Below are 13,762 nucleotides of genomic sequence, written 5' to 3'. Positions count from 1 at the left end.
CGAACAAGTACATGAAATACCAGAAAGAGTGGATGCACACGATGGCTTTGAGGAGCAGGAAAAAATGGGTGAGGCATAGACGGACGAGAAGCTGGCAAGTGAGGTGGAAAGGATACGGCTGCAGTTATCCAATCAGCAGCTGGAGTGCAGTAAGGTACAACAGATGAAGGTGCAGTTTGATGCACGAGCTGTTGAAAAACATGGTGGAGATACGACTAGGCCACACAAAAAGAAGAGTGCAGGAGGAGGCAAAAAAGTACCAGCAGGTAGGAGGCATGGAGCACTTGTGATCAGAGACAATGCTCCTAAACCAGACGACATGATTCCTGCCATGAGAGGCCTCGACTCCCTTGAGGTTTCGTTTGACAGCGTTCTGGACTCAATGGTGTACAATGATTCTATCTTGGGTAAGCGGCATGTGGATGGCCTGCTTGGCCATGTCCAGGCTGAACTTGGCGGCAAGGCCTTGGTGCCGTTTGTTGAAGTTCCTGTTGGAGGCATTCAGAAAAAAGGGAAAACGGAGGCGCACCAGGTAGATGATGAAGCAACCAGCACGGCGTGTGAGGCGGACATGGAGGCGACCGGCCCAGGGGCCGCCGGTAAACTGACGGGGCCAGATGTGGTGCCCCGCCAGGAGCAATGAATTGTATTGTGTGGAACTGTCGGGGTGCGGGGAACACCTCGACAGTTCGTGATCTTGTGGCTCACACTCGAGCCCATTCCCCGAGCATGATCTTTTTATGTGAAACTAGGCAGAATATAGAAAAGATGTATCGTCTTCGCAATAGAGTCGGTCTTCGTGGTTTTGAAGGAGTCAGTAGTGATGGTAATAGTGCTGGTCTAGCCTTGTTTTGGGATGAGTCTTTGTACGTCGATATTCGTGATTGCAATAGAAGATGGATTGATGCGTATGTCCGGTTACCTGCTGATGATCAACTATGGAGAATCACCTTTGTGTATGGGGAACCACGGGTGGAAAATAGACACCTAATGTGGGAAGGGCTAAAAAGATTGAAAGCTCAGGATGATCTACCTTGGCTCTTGGCTGGGGACTTCAATGAAGTTATGTGGGACTATGAGCATTTGTCGGATACACCAAGGTCACCTGGGCAAATGATAGCTTTCCGGGACGTGCTTGAGGCCTGCAATCTTTCAGATCTTGGGTTCTCTGGTTACCCGTTTACTTATGATAATAAGCGCAGCGGGCGGGCTAACGTGCAAGTAAGGTTGGATCGTGCAGTGGCGGACAACGTTTGGAGGAATAAATTTCCTGAGGCATCAGTGAAGCACCTGATCTCCTCATGTAAGGATCAACTCCCTCTCCTTGTGAGGTGCATACCTGAAAATGGTGGCAGGGTGAGGTGTGTTCGCCGTTACGAAGTAATGTGGGAGCGAGAGGCTGCTCTTGAGGAAGTGGTGGCTGAAGCTTGGCGTGATGGGGGTGCCAAACATGGGCTGCATGACATAAAAGTTTCTCTAGACAAGATGATGGAAAAGCTCCACTCTTGGAGTAGGAAGACTTTTGGGAACGTGATCAAGGAGATTGAAAAGTCGAGGTGCAGATTAGAGGAGCTCATGAACATGAATGCAGATCGACGAATTGTTGTACAGAGAAGAGATGCTATGGCGCCAACGATCCCGTATTGATTGGCTCAAGGAGGGGGATCGTAACACACAGTTTTTCCACCGGCGAGCTGTATGTTGAGATTCGTGTGAATATTTTTTTTCTTTTTTTTTTCTCTTCATGCCTGATTCACTCATTTAGATGTGCAATAAGTTGGGCACATCTAAATGTGCCCTAGACATTCCCTTTTAAGAAAGCCCAAATAAGAGCATGGTTAACAATAGGTTGATGGCTATAACATGTTGTCATGTCATCTTAGTCAATGTAATAGCTAACATGTATAGCAGTGGGTTACAAGAAAGTATTATTTTTCTACCACACGACCCATCATACACTCTCACATAGCTTCTTAGAGTCCATGCTACAGCCGGCTGTAAATCCCGCGTACTTACGCTATCCTCTTCTCTCTCATCCAACTTAACTAAGATATAATATTTAAAGTATTACAGCCCGCATACGTCACCTTATTATACTTGCTCTAGGGTATTCTCTCATCGAAGAATGCACAAACTTGTGAAGCTTTTTTTTCTTTTTTGGGGTTGTGAAGTTTTTGTTCGGGGGAACAAGCGTGTGAAGCAAAAAGCCTATAGAAGCGGTCCATGCGGCCTGTCCCAGTCCCAGCCCATTTCACCGCACGTGTCGCCAGCCCAGAAGCGCAAAGGGCAAAGCCGCCTCTCCTTCTTCTTTCCGCACACAATCGTGGCACAGTCCTCCTGACGTCTGACCACCAGTGCGAGCATTCCGACGCTAGGGTTCTACCGCGGTGCCGCCGCATCGTCGCCCGCGACCGTCCCCGCCGCTAGAGATGGACGCCGCGGCGGAGGTCGCGGCGAAGGTATGCGTCCTCGAGGCCGAGCTCGCCGCCACGTCCCCCCGCATTGCCGACCTGGAGGCCCGGGTCTCGCTCCTCGAAGCAGAGAACGCGCGCTGGTGGAAGGCCATGCCCCGTGGGGAGGTCTCTGGTCCATTGGTGGAGGGTTTGGGCGGCCCCAAGCCAAAAACAGTCCAGGCGTATGGTTCTTTTAACGAGGTCGGTGACGGCGAGGAAGAGGGGGTTGCCGCTGATGCCGGCAACGGGAGGAGCGGCGAGGAGGATGGTGTTCCCGCGGTGCCGACCCCTAGGAAGCGTGTGGTGCGGGCGGTTACCGGTGGGAGCAAGGATGGTGAATTGCAGGTGGGGGTGTCGGGTGCTCCACCCAGTAGGAAGCGTGCACTGCTTAGAAGAATTGACGGTGATGAGAAGGATGACGAGACAGAAGGGCGCCCTGCACCCACCATAAGGCGCTCGACTCGCTTAGCTGAAAAACAGTCGAAGAAAGCACGAGTCGAACCCAATGATCATGAAGAGAGAGAGGATGGTTCAGGACAAGATGGTGGTATGGGTGAATCTAAAAATGATGCAGATTGTTCAGAAGATTCTGACAGCGAGGTAGTCTATCACGATATTGTAGCTTACATTGTTCACAAAAGGAAGGTTAAGGATTGTAAGCATCTGTTGAGTTCTTCAGTCCATGCCATGTTGTAGCAGTCCTCTGTTATGTGTTCCGCTCTGTTTAATTCAGCACAGAGCTTTCTCCTTTTGGATATATGTCAGATTTGTTCTTTTTGCAGTGTCGCACACCGTGTATCCTCTAGTGGGTTCATGCCCATTTATTGTTTTCCTAGTTTTGGTTTAGCTCTGATTTTGTTTCCTTTTCTGTTAGCAGGAGATGGATTACACCTTGCTGAAGGATGTGACCCTGGCGTCAAACAACCGGGTGAGGATTCGAGTCAGAATAACGCGCATTTCACATTACATGAGCAAGCATCAACTAACAGGAATTCCGCGGCTTGATTTTGTGATGCTCGATGAGCAGGTGAGATACTTGTAGCTTTGTAATGTTTTGTTTCATTTACCTTTATCATGTAAGGTCACCGTGCTGGTTCAATGTCTATGACATAGGGGGATATGATGGCCGGCCAAGTACCTGCGTGGCTTGCACAGCTCTTTTTGTCACGCATCAAGGAGGATGATGTGTATTACATACACCACTTTAAGGTTGTCCACCCTAGTCTGCCCTATAGGGCTGTTGATCATCCTTGCATGGCAATGTTCACGAGGGACACAGAGATAAGCAAGGATGAACATGTGCCTGATAGTTTTCCGGTGTATGCATACAAGATATCTCCTTATGAAGTCCTCCGATCGCGTGAAAACAACACAGCGCTAATGTCTGGTATATAATCTGTATTTGTGACTGAATCATTCTGCCTCCATAATTATGTGTGCAGCCGCTGCTCTTTTCTCTGTCTAATCTAGGATTGCTTTTGCCTTTTGGTGCCTGATGCAGATGCCATTGGTCTTATGCTGGAAGTTTCAAATGTGAAAACTGTTACTGTCAATGGTGCACCTCGGGCAGTCCGTAACATGTACATAAGCGATGGCAGGTATGTTTATAGAGCTTCATTGTTGGTCACTTTTAGTTGCTTCATGACAGTCTTCTGTGCTGTTCTACATGCTTGTGCATTTTCTGATTATGTTTTTGAAGAGAGACGGCTGTTGTTGCTTTGTGGGAGGCACATGCAAATCAATTCCCAGCCGAGACTCTGCAGCAGCAGATGCAGCAAAGACCAGTTGTCATTCTCTTTGTTGCCGTGACTGTCAAGCTGTGTGAAGGTGATGTTTTTTTGTTTTCGGCAGTTTTATTTTGTCTTTGGTTTCCTTTGGTAATTGCAGTCTACGTGTTTTAGTAAACATCAGATATCATTTGCCTAATTTTTCATCACATCAGGCCAACTGTGTTTGCAAGGAAGCAAAGTCTGTAGGTGGTATCCCAATGCTCCTATTCCAGAAGTTTTAGCTTTGCAGAACAGGTGTATTTCATTTTATTTTGTAGTTCTGTGTCAAGTAGGAATATACAGATCTTATGGTACAACCTTTGTTTCCCTGATATCATCTTGATTTGGCTTTGGTATCTGTTAGTTCTGCTGGAGTTTCACATGAGGCCAGATTGGTTGACACATCACCAACACAGACCCAGACGGTACGTGTCAGTGTAATGCTATATAGGAATACATGTTATGATCTTCACTTGTTCAAAATATTGGCCAATAAATCAGTTAACTGGCCGATTAATCCCTGCTCAGTGGATCACCGAGTAGCTGATTTATCGGCCGATTAACTGATCGATTCACCTATTAATGGCCTACTCGCCAGCCGACCGAGCAGTTACCTGTTAACGATTTCCTGAACATTGCTTTTGAATAATGTTGGAGACCTCCATGGTTTCTACTTCTTATCTTCCCTATATATTTAGGTTTATAGTGAGAGTGTAAGTGAGAATGATGGTGCTTTGGGCGAAATAAAAGAGTATTCTACATCCACAGATCCACTACAAGACGTTTGGCTCAGTTAGTTAAAAAAGTCAGTTCAAAGAGAGTACACACAGATTGTTGAGGAAACTCTATGTAGATGTTATGGGTTTTGCATAGGCTGTAACAGCAACTCCAAAGGGCCGACCCATTTCATCCGCCTGCGTCCGTTTGGGTCAGCGCGGACAAAAGTGGCGGCCCAACGCGCCGACCCAAACCCAAATCACGTCCGCGTCGCGTCCGCGCCGACGCATTTGCGGCCCAAATTTGCGCCCCAAATGCGTCGGCGCGGACGCCGGACGGACGCTTCGCACGCCTTTCCGCTGTCCGCCGCGTCCCCACATGGCGGCCGTCCAACTACCCGCTGCCCACGCGGTCAGCTTAATTTATGATGACGGGCCCACGCGTCAGCGACGGCGCTCGTCCTTTTTTAAGCCGACCGTGCGGCGGGGCCGTCCTCATCCAAACTCGCCGTCCACATCTGCCATCCTTTGCTCCCTCGTCGCCGGCAAACCCTAGCCACCACAACCACAGCAGAGATGGGCCTCTTCTTCGGCGCCAGCGGCAGCAAGGTCAATGGCAAGTCCCCCGCCACCCCTTTCCTCCCGCCTCCGCCGGCGCCTCGCCGGCAGAGGCAGCGCGTGAACGTGCCAGTGCACCAGGCGGAGTGGCACTGGCAGCACTGCCAGCCTCTGCCGTATCCCGACGTGACGCTGCCGCACGACTGGCATCTGGATCCAGAGAGGATCCCAGTGCCGGCGGCGCCGCGGTCGGCTCGCGCTCACGCGGAGGAGGTGTGGCGCCGGCGGGCGATGCTGACGTTGGAGCAGCGCCGCGAGGCCGCCTACGCAACCGACTCGCCCAACTGGGCGAGGTGGTTCGCCTTCGAGCACGAGGAGGCGAGGCGACGGGGCGTGCGCGAGGTCGACTGGAGGTTGCCGCCACCGGCGCTCGTCGTCCGCGAGGAGGACCAGGCGGCGGAGGACGCCTACCAGGCGGCACTTGCGACCGTCTTCCGGGAGAGCGAGGAGGACGAGCGGCGCAGGGCGGAGGCGGCGAAGGCGGAAGAAGAGGCTCGGTACGAGGCGGCAATGGCGCAGGCCCTTGCCCTCTCCGCGGCGGGCGACAGTGTGGTGCCGCCGGTGGCCCCGCCGACCCCCATCAAGACGGAGGCGGAGCCCGAGCCGTCCCCCATCAAGCGCTACTCCTGGACGGGAGTAGTGCGCGAATGGGTACGCGCGCCGCCGGTCTGGATGGGAGCGACGCCGGCGCAGGAGCAGGCGTACCTCGAGCACTGGCGCAGCATCAGGGTGGCCGAGGAGCGCCGCGACGACGAGTACCTCGAGATGCTCGAGCGCGACCTCGAGGAGGAGCAGCGCGAGGCCGAGAAGGAGGCGCGCCAGGCCGCGGCTGCACAGGCGGCCGCACAACCCCCCACGCCGGCACTGCCTGCGCCGGCACTGCCCGACATGACGGCGCTCTGGAACACGGCGTTCGCCTGGACCGGGCCGGTGCCGACGCTCATTGACCTCACGGACCCCGAGGACGACGACGACGACGCCTAGGGCAGCGCGCCGCCTCGTAATTTAGGCTGTTTTTTTTAAATGCAAATGTGGACGCGTGGACTCTCGCCGGCCTTCGTGGCCGGCTTTAATGTTTAATTAATGCTGCTTTTCTTTTTTTAATATGCATGTGTTCATTTTGTTTTGGCGCCGTCAAAATGGGTCTCAGGCCAGCGTTGGGCGCACGCGCCGACCCAAATGCGGAAGCGGGCATCCGTGTCCGTCTGGCCGACCCAAACGGACAAGAAGCGGACGAAATCGCCGTCCGTTTGGGTCGGCCCGTTGGAGTTGCTCTAAAAGGACTGCTAAGAGTATGGCTTGTGTGTGTAAGGTGGATATGCTATCAGCATTTGCTGAACAGCCTGGACTTTGCCTGAAAGTTGTTTGTGCCCACTATGGAAAGCAAACAAAGGAAGAACAGCCAGAAAAGCCATTTTATGCATAACAAGCAAGTATAAAGTATTTAGCTAGATACATGCTGGCCCTTGACTTCAACTGACATTTATGCATATAGCTCTATCTCCATTTAAATGCCACATGTTCTATTTAGTTTGTCTTTGACTTCATTTTTATATAATTCTCCAACTTTATGCCGCATCTGTAAAAATAAATGTTTGAAAGCCAACTTGAAAAGATTGTCTACCTGGGTCCATTTGCACCATATATTTGGAGTCGTTTTCACCACTACGACAAGTTATACTTCATTTTAAACAAATCATGCATGAAGACCACGCTATAGCAATTAACAACTTACCTTGCCGAATTTGACATGATCACATGAAAATAGGACAATATGCACGCTTTATGCAATTTGTCCTTGTTTGTAGAAAGAATTTCCATCTAGACACTTATTTATTTCATAATTTTTTCTTTAGTTAAGAAGAGGATTTTCAGTGTGTGGATTAATATCTTCTGTTGACCATGCATTATACCGATTTTGACGTTCAATTCTATCTGTGGAAGTTTGAAGTGCTTGTCTTTTCCATGTAAACTGTAGGACTTCTAAGACTACACCGAAGTAGGTTGAACAGCCAACACGACACACTCTATGCTTAGTTAAAATTGAGCTACACTGATGACTATGCATCCTCATAATCACGTTTTTGTTTGAGGTCTTAACTAGTGCTCATGCCCTTACAAGATACTCCCTCTGTAAAGAAATATAAGAGTGTTTAGATCACTATTTTAGTTATCTAAACGCTCTTATATTTCTTTACGGATGGAGTATGAGAATAAGTATACAGAGCACTGTGTTCATAAGATAAGGGTGTATTTATTGTGATGCCAAGGCTTAGCTTTGGGCCTACCTGTTAACAGCTTAATGAACATAGAATGTAATTTTGTTTGTGACTATTGAATAGGTACTGCAGAACACAATCATATGTGATGTTTTCTTATCTGATCTTTTCACTTGTATTATGTCAGCATAGTCGTCTGGAAGAGATCAAGAACTAGCATTGAACTGGGGGTTTCAGTCTGTCTCATGCAGCAAATTGTTTTCTTGTTTAGGGGTCGTGCATAGCAGGGCTTTCTTCTGGATGATGATGCTTTTGGACCGCTTAAGAAGAAGACTGTTCATGATATGGAGACGCGCTCCCCGTGGTTGTTTGCGATATACAGTAGTATGAGAACAAGGAGGACCCCTACTTTCCAAGTTCCAATGGCTCGTGGTGTTGGTTATATTTTGACCTCTGTGACCCTTTGTACCTCCCCAATCAGTCAGTCTTTTGTAGATATATGGGCTTGGTTTCGTGTCTTCTCGAGTAGCACGTAGTTAGGGGAATGCAGACATCCTATGTTCATATCACTACCTAGGATGCTCCCTGTAAATCTGTAATATCCCCCGCATAGTACTACATGTATCCTCGAGGTGCTCTTGGCCACTTTTTGTGTGTTGTTCGACGTCTTTGTTCATGGAGTCAGAATGGCATGCCTTCTCCTGCCAATTGGAGGCGTGGCCAGTCCTGTCCAATTCCTCTAATGAATGGAGGGTTGGCGCAAGGTAGAAATTCAAAGTCTATGTCGGGGTGTCTGGTCTACTTGACCACAAATTCGCTACCGTTTGATGTCGGTTTCAGGTTTATGGAGAAGGTGATGGTTTATGTCCAGAAAAAGGCGAAAAGTTGCTGTGGACGCTGCTGAGCTGCCGACAATACGAGCCCGCAGAGCCTTCTGATTAACGCATACCGCTGCATGGTTATTTTGTCAGACGCTGATATGGTGATGCTAGCTCGTCAACCAAGTTGACAGCTTCATCCAATTCACCGAGGAAGATCGAATGCTGGTTTAGTACTATTAGCAGCAGCAGCAGCAAACCATATGACTGTAGAGTCGTTTCCCCGATTGTTGTCTCAACCAAACACTGAACAATGCAGCAACAATAACGGACGCACCAGTCCCTCTCCAGCATCAGAAAGGGGCTCTGTCCAACTCCTCCTCGCACTCCTGACAGGAGAGCGGCAGCAGCAGCAACAAAGACGCGAACAAAAAGCTCGCACCAAATCAGCCACATATCTCCAGCGCATGGGCATGCCCCCCCTACATGACCAGCAATTAAGCTATGGAGCGGTCAGTTCAGTCTCTGTATGTGGCAGTGGCACGGACGGGTGCACAACCCCACCGGTGCCGCTGTCAAGCGAGACCTTCGGAGCACGTGGGAGCTGCGGCAATGGCGAGCTCGAGATCGATCAGTTTTCGATCTGGTTCGCCGTTGCTCTCGGCCCCGACAGAAGTCAACTGGGCGTATCAATGGCGGTGTGGGCTTCTTCGTGCGCACATTGACGCGTTGAAAGCTGGGGATTTGAGTGTGGTGGTTGTGACCACTTGTTCCTACTTAACAAACTGATTATGATTGATTTCTCAAAAGAAAAAAGCAAAAAAGCGAGCACTTGTTCCTACTTAAGAAACTGATTATGATTTATAAAAAAAAAGATTATGACCAGTCCGATCCTCCGGGAATCCATTTCCTTACCACCTTAATTGTTACGAAATAAAAATTCTTGTCTTGTGCCGAACGATGAATAAATTCCCCCAAATGATAAGTGGCACACGTGTGTCGCGAAGTAACACCGCCCTAGCGTTTTTTACAACTAAAATTGCCATAAAAAATCTCCCGGAAAACTAAAACTTGTCATTCAAACAGAAAATTGAAATGCTTCACAGCTAAAATTGTCATCCTTGGGTTTAATCCCCCCAGAACTATGTTTTTTTCAAGCCTTTCAACCAATCAATGCGACTTTGTAGGCCAGTTTTTGCCAAAACTCAAGCAGTTTCTTAAAACTTTGAGTATTCAGGAAAGCCCTTGTTATTCAATAAGATTGCTCTGTAAAGAAATATAAGAGCGTTTAGATAGTGATCTAAACATTCTTATATTTCTTTACAGACGAGAGAGGGAGCACTAGCTTTGTAAACTAATGTAAGGTTTAACTTTAACTGCAAAATCATCTTATATTATATTAGTGTACAGAGCTAGTAGCACTTAGTTGTCCAAAAAGGATAAACATCACTGCTTTTGTCTACCAGCATGATTGTTAGTTTTGACCGATTGGAAAAAAATAGCATGTGGCACTGCTGACTAGGATAAAACTAGAGTCAAACAGGTCAAAGACCAGTTAAATGTGAAAGAAAGTTGCAAAGTCGACGATTTTCTGACTTGATGGGAGTAAACTGAACCCTTGGACTTGACTGTGAAGCTGTGCCTACTTGAGTGCTACCGATACTTGACGTAGCACGGCCCACAGTGTGGACGATGGACAGACAACCAGCAGCAAATGATTATATACGAGAAAAAATGAGGAGAGGTAAATTGTCTTATCGTTCACATCTGGTCACGCGAATAATAAGTCGGGCGAAATGAAGTTATCCTGAATGTGCTGGCTTGGGCAGATCCATGCATCTTCCAGCGGATTTGGACAGAGATCAGGTGACATGCATTGCATGTCACCGTGTGACTTGCGGCCTAAATTTATATTTAAACATTGTAAATAAATCTGAAAAAAATCATGCATATTCATAGCACATATTAAGATAATCCCTAAAAAATTCAGATCAAAATTCGAAACATACACCAAGAAACAAAAAAGAAAAACTCATATGTGAATAGTATACAGAGAACCATTCACAACTATTCATAACAGATTTCTCTTTTTTGCTTCTTGATGTATGTTTCGAATTTTGATCTGAATTTTTTAAGAATTATCTTAATATGTGCTATGAACATACATGATTTTTTTCAGATTTTTTTACAATGTTTAAATATGAATTTGGGCCGTAAGTCACACGGTGACATGCAAAGATGCATGTCACCTGATCCCTGTCCAGTGGATTTGGCCTGTTCAAATTTCCTTGTTCTTTTTTTCAACCGAAGCAAAGATGTTTTGCCTTGTCAGGACAGTCGTTGTCATAGTTTTAAATAGCCGGCTATAGCCCCGTTGTAGCTGTTTGAGGGTGTTGCCGCTAAATAATTTCATGTACAATTTGACGCTATAGCCCCGCTATAGCCAACTATAGCTGTTTTTAAGGGTCGCCGCTAAATGCCATAGCCCGTTATTTAAAACATTGGTCGTTGCACGCGGCACTGGTCAGTGAGCAGCACCCAGCGGCCGTCCACACAGTACACACACGCTGCACTGTACTGCAACCAGCCTGGGTTCCAGGAGTCGGGGTCTTGAGGTTGGCGCTTGGGGCACGCCTAGAGGCCCAACCAAGACCACATGGCCGTGGGGACGTGCGGAGAACCGGCCGAGAGACACGAGCGGCACCGTGTCGACGCTCGATCCTGTGGGCAAGTCTTCTCGTCGCCGGTCGCGCCGCATGCCACAGCAGGCACAGTCGCATCATTCCGAACGCGAGAAAGTCCGTCGCCTGACAGACAAACCCGGCATGGCCGGCGATTGATGGCGGCCCCTCCCCTGGCAGCCGGTCGGCTCCGTCTCCGGCCCCGGGCAGGCAGGGCGATGATGCCACTGGAGAGGCGCCGTTCGCGGACACTGCATGAGTGTTGGGAGCAGAAGCACTGCACCGTCCAGGTAATACCCACAGGGTTTCTGTCTCCGAGCCCGAGCAGTCAGTCAGCTTGTGTCTGCTTTCCATGCCTGGACTACGCTGCGCCGTTAGAGGATGTAACCGAAGCCCTAAACGGTGACCGATCACCCCTCGCATGTCCCGTCACCAACCGTCTCCCACATTAGCAGTGAAGTCCGAAATAAACCTTAAACTCGTACGCCTCGACAGAATCAAATCCATGCAATCTCATGCAACGCTGAGATAACATGCATAGTTTATCTACTAGCTCAACACACAACATGAGAGACTTTATACATGTCGTCGGACTATCAAAAATCGACATATTCTACTAGGTATGAATTATATAGCAAGGGAGGAAGTTCACCCAAGGCCGCCCTTGCATTTGCTCTTTCCCCTGTAGTCTTCGTCGTCGAAGCAGCAATTGAAGATGTAATATGGATCGAGTCGGATCTGCTCATTGCTGGTGTTGGAGTTGTCCGTCACCGACCTCCTCCTCCCCCTCTTTGGGGGCACACCGGCGAGGGCGCACACTGCCCGGGTTTGCTTCTTTGCAAGGTCACGCGCCGTCCGTGTCCGCTGCCCGCCATGCCGAAAATTGCCGAAAAGAAGCTTGGGGGTTGAGCTGAGCGGTCTGGAAGTGGAGTGCCTAGAGTTTGATACGGGATGTGGATAGAAACACATATTTGTGTGGTCGAGATGGACCAGCGTGGGCCGATTTTTACATGAAGGACATGTCTAGACGTCTTCATATTCACCCCACAAATGGGTTCTATATGGGGCTGGCGAACTGCTCGGACATATATGGTCGGTTTGAAGTGTCCGGTTAGGTAACATTTTCGTGACCAGGCCACCTGCCGGAGTATAGGAAGGGTCCGATGACATATAGGAAGGTCTTATATAGATGCTCTTCTTTTCTACTGTACCAGGAAGGAAAACACTCCAAACCACCGAATGACTGAATATCTGCTCATGAGTTGTCTCAGGAACTTGTCATAGATGTCGAATCAACCGGCGCGTTCAGCGTTGTTAGCCGACATGATCAAGATCCTAGTAGCACCTTGTTTTATCAAGTTGACACGCCATATCCATTAGCAGAAACGACTTCTTGACCGGATCGCGAGCGAAAGTAAGGCTTGGATGCAGTCGGGTGTACTGCGAGGAGATTTGGCGGCAACCTTCACGATGGCACATGAGTGGGCAAACGGCGAGTAGTCCGATTAGCTCATAGGTGGACGCCGATGAAACGCCTTGTAATCCGTGTTGTAATACTTTCTCCGTTCCGAATTACTTGTCGTAGGTATGGATGTATTTAGATGTATTCTATTTTTAGATACATTCATTTCTGCGACAAGTAATTTGAAATGGAGGAAGTACAATTGTGGAGGGCTCTTCACTCTTTTTTCTATAATATATGATACGCACATTCGTGCGTATTCGAAAAAATATATACGTTGTTAGCAGAGGGAGCCGTAGCACATATAGCCCAACAATCATCTTTCAGTTCGCAGGACAAACCAAACCAAACCGGACCAACCCACGAACAGGCGGTTTGTGTGAGCCAGCGAAGCACACACAAACACGCCGGAGTGGCCGCATGCGGAGCGGAAGACAAATTCAGTGGTTGGTTGCATCACCATCCTCTAGCGACGCTCGGTGTCTGGACTCCGGAGCTCGCTCGCTCGCTTGCTCGGCTCATGGTCGTGGGGATAAACATGACTCCACCGGGAGCCCCTGGGTGGGAGACGTCGCTGTTGGAGCCCATCCGTCCTCGGAGGGCGCGTGCGTGCGTGGCTGAAACAGTGCGGCGACAACCGTTGGGGAACAGTGCGGCTGTGCAACGATTTGGTTGGTGTGTCAGTCAAGGCGGTCCCCTGTGGCAAGATCAGGCAGGCAAAAAATCTCTTTCCTTCCTTCTGGTTCGTTGGATTGACGCTCCGGAAGGATTGCAGATGCGACCTTGTCCGATATGGGAGATGCTTGAATCTGACTCCAATCGAACATGTATCTCCTTTTCTCTTTTGATTGAGGTCCATCGCCATCGGCCGGGCTGAGATCCTGTGCGGTACTTCATGATGTTGTAATGCAGATGACATGGGAGGCCGGGTTCACACGGCAGTGCTCGTACTTGCTGCATGGTGCACTATTGTGGAAGATCCTTTAATAGCGTCTCAAAACGATTCTGGCAGTTTTCATGTTCTCA

General features: G+C 49.0%; 1 protein-coding gene across 3 annotated transcripts; it reads left to right on the top strand.

Moving 5' to 3' along the window:
• The first annotated feature begins 2,294 nt into the window (after window positions 1-2,294).
• On the top strand, window positions 2,295-8,433 carry LOC125548171. 3 transcript variants are annotated; one of them, XM_048711844.1, is made up of 8 exons: window positions 2,295-3,053; window positions 3,334-3,480; window positions 3,567-3,840; window positions 3,955-4,051; window positions 4,153-4,280; window positions 4,396-4,477; window positions 4,587-4,647; window positions 8,047-8,433. In XM_048711844.1, exons 1-8 carry the CDS (start codon window positions 2,430-2,432, stop codon window positions 8,077-8,079), a joined length of 1,446 nt encoding a protein of 481 aa, XP_048567801.1. In that variant the 5' UTR covers window positions 2,295-2,429; the 3' UTR covers window positions 8,080-8,433. The 3 variants fall into 3 exon arrangements, with proteins under 3 accessions (XP_048567801.1, XP_048567800.1, XP_048567799.1); XM_048711843.1 differs by having other exon boundaries at window positions 3,331-3,480; XM_048711842.1 differs by having other exon boundaries at window positions 3,328-3,480.
• The last annotated feature ends 5,329 nt before the right edge of the window (window positions 8,434-13,762 follow it).

This window comes from Triticum urartu, chromosome 3 (assembly GCF_003073215.2).
Source record: "Triticum urartu cultivar G1812 chromosome 3, Tu2.1, whole genome shotgun sequence".
Lineage (NCBI taxonomy): Eukaryota > Viridiplantae > Streptophyta > Magnoliopsida > Poales > Poaceae > Triticum > Triticum urartu.
The sequence above is the reverse complement of the archived record's forward strand: the minus strand, read 5'-3'. Positions and strand labels throughout refer to the sequence as shown.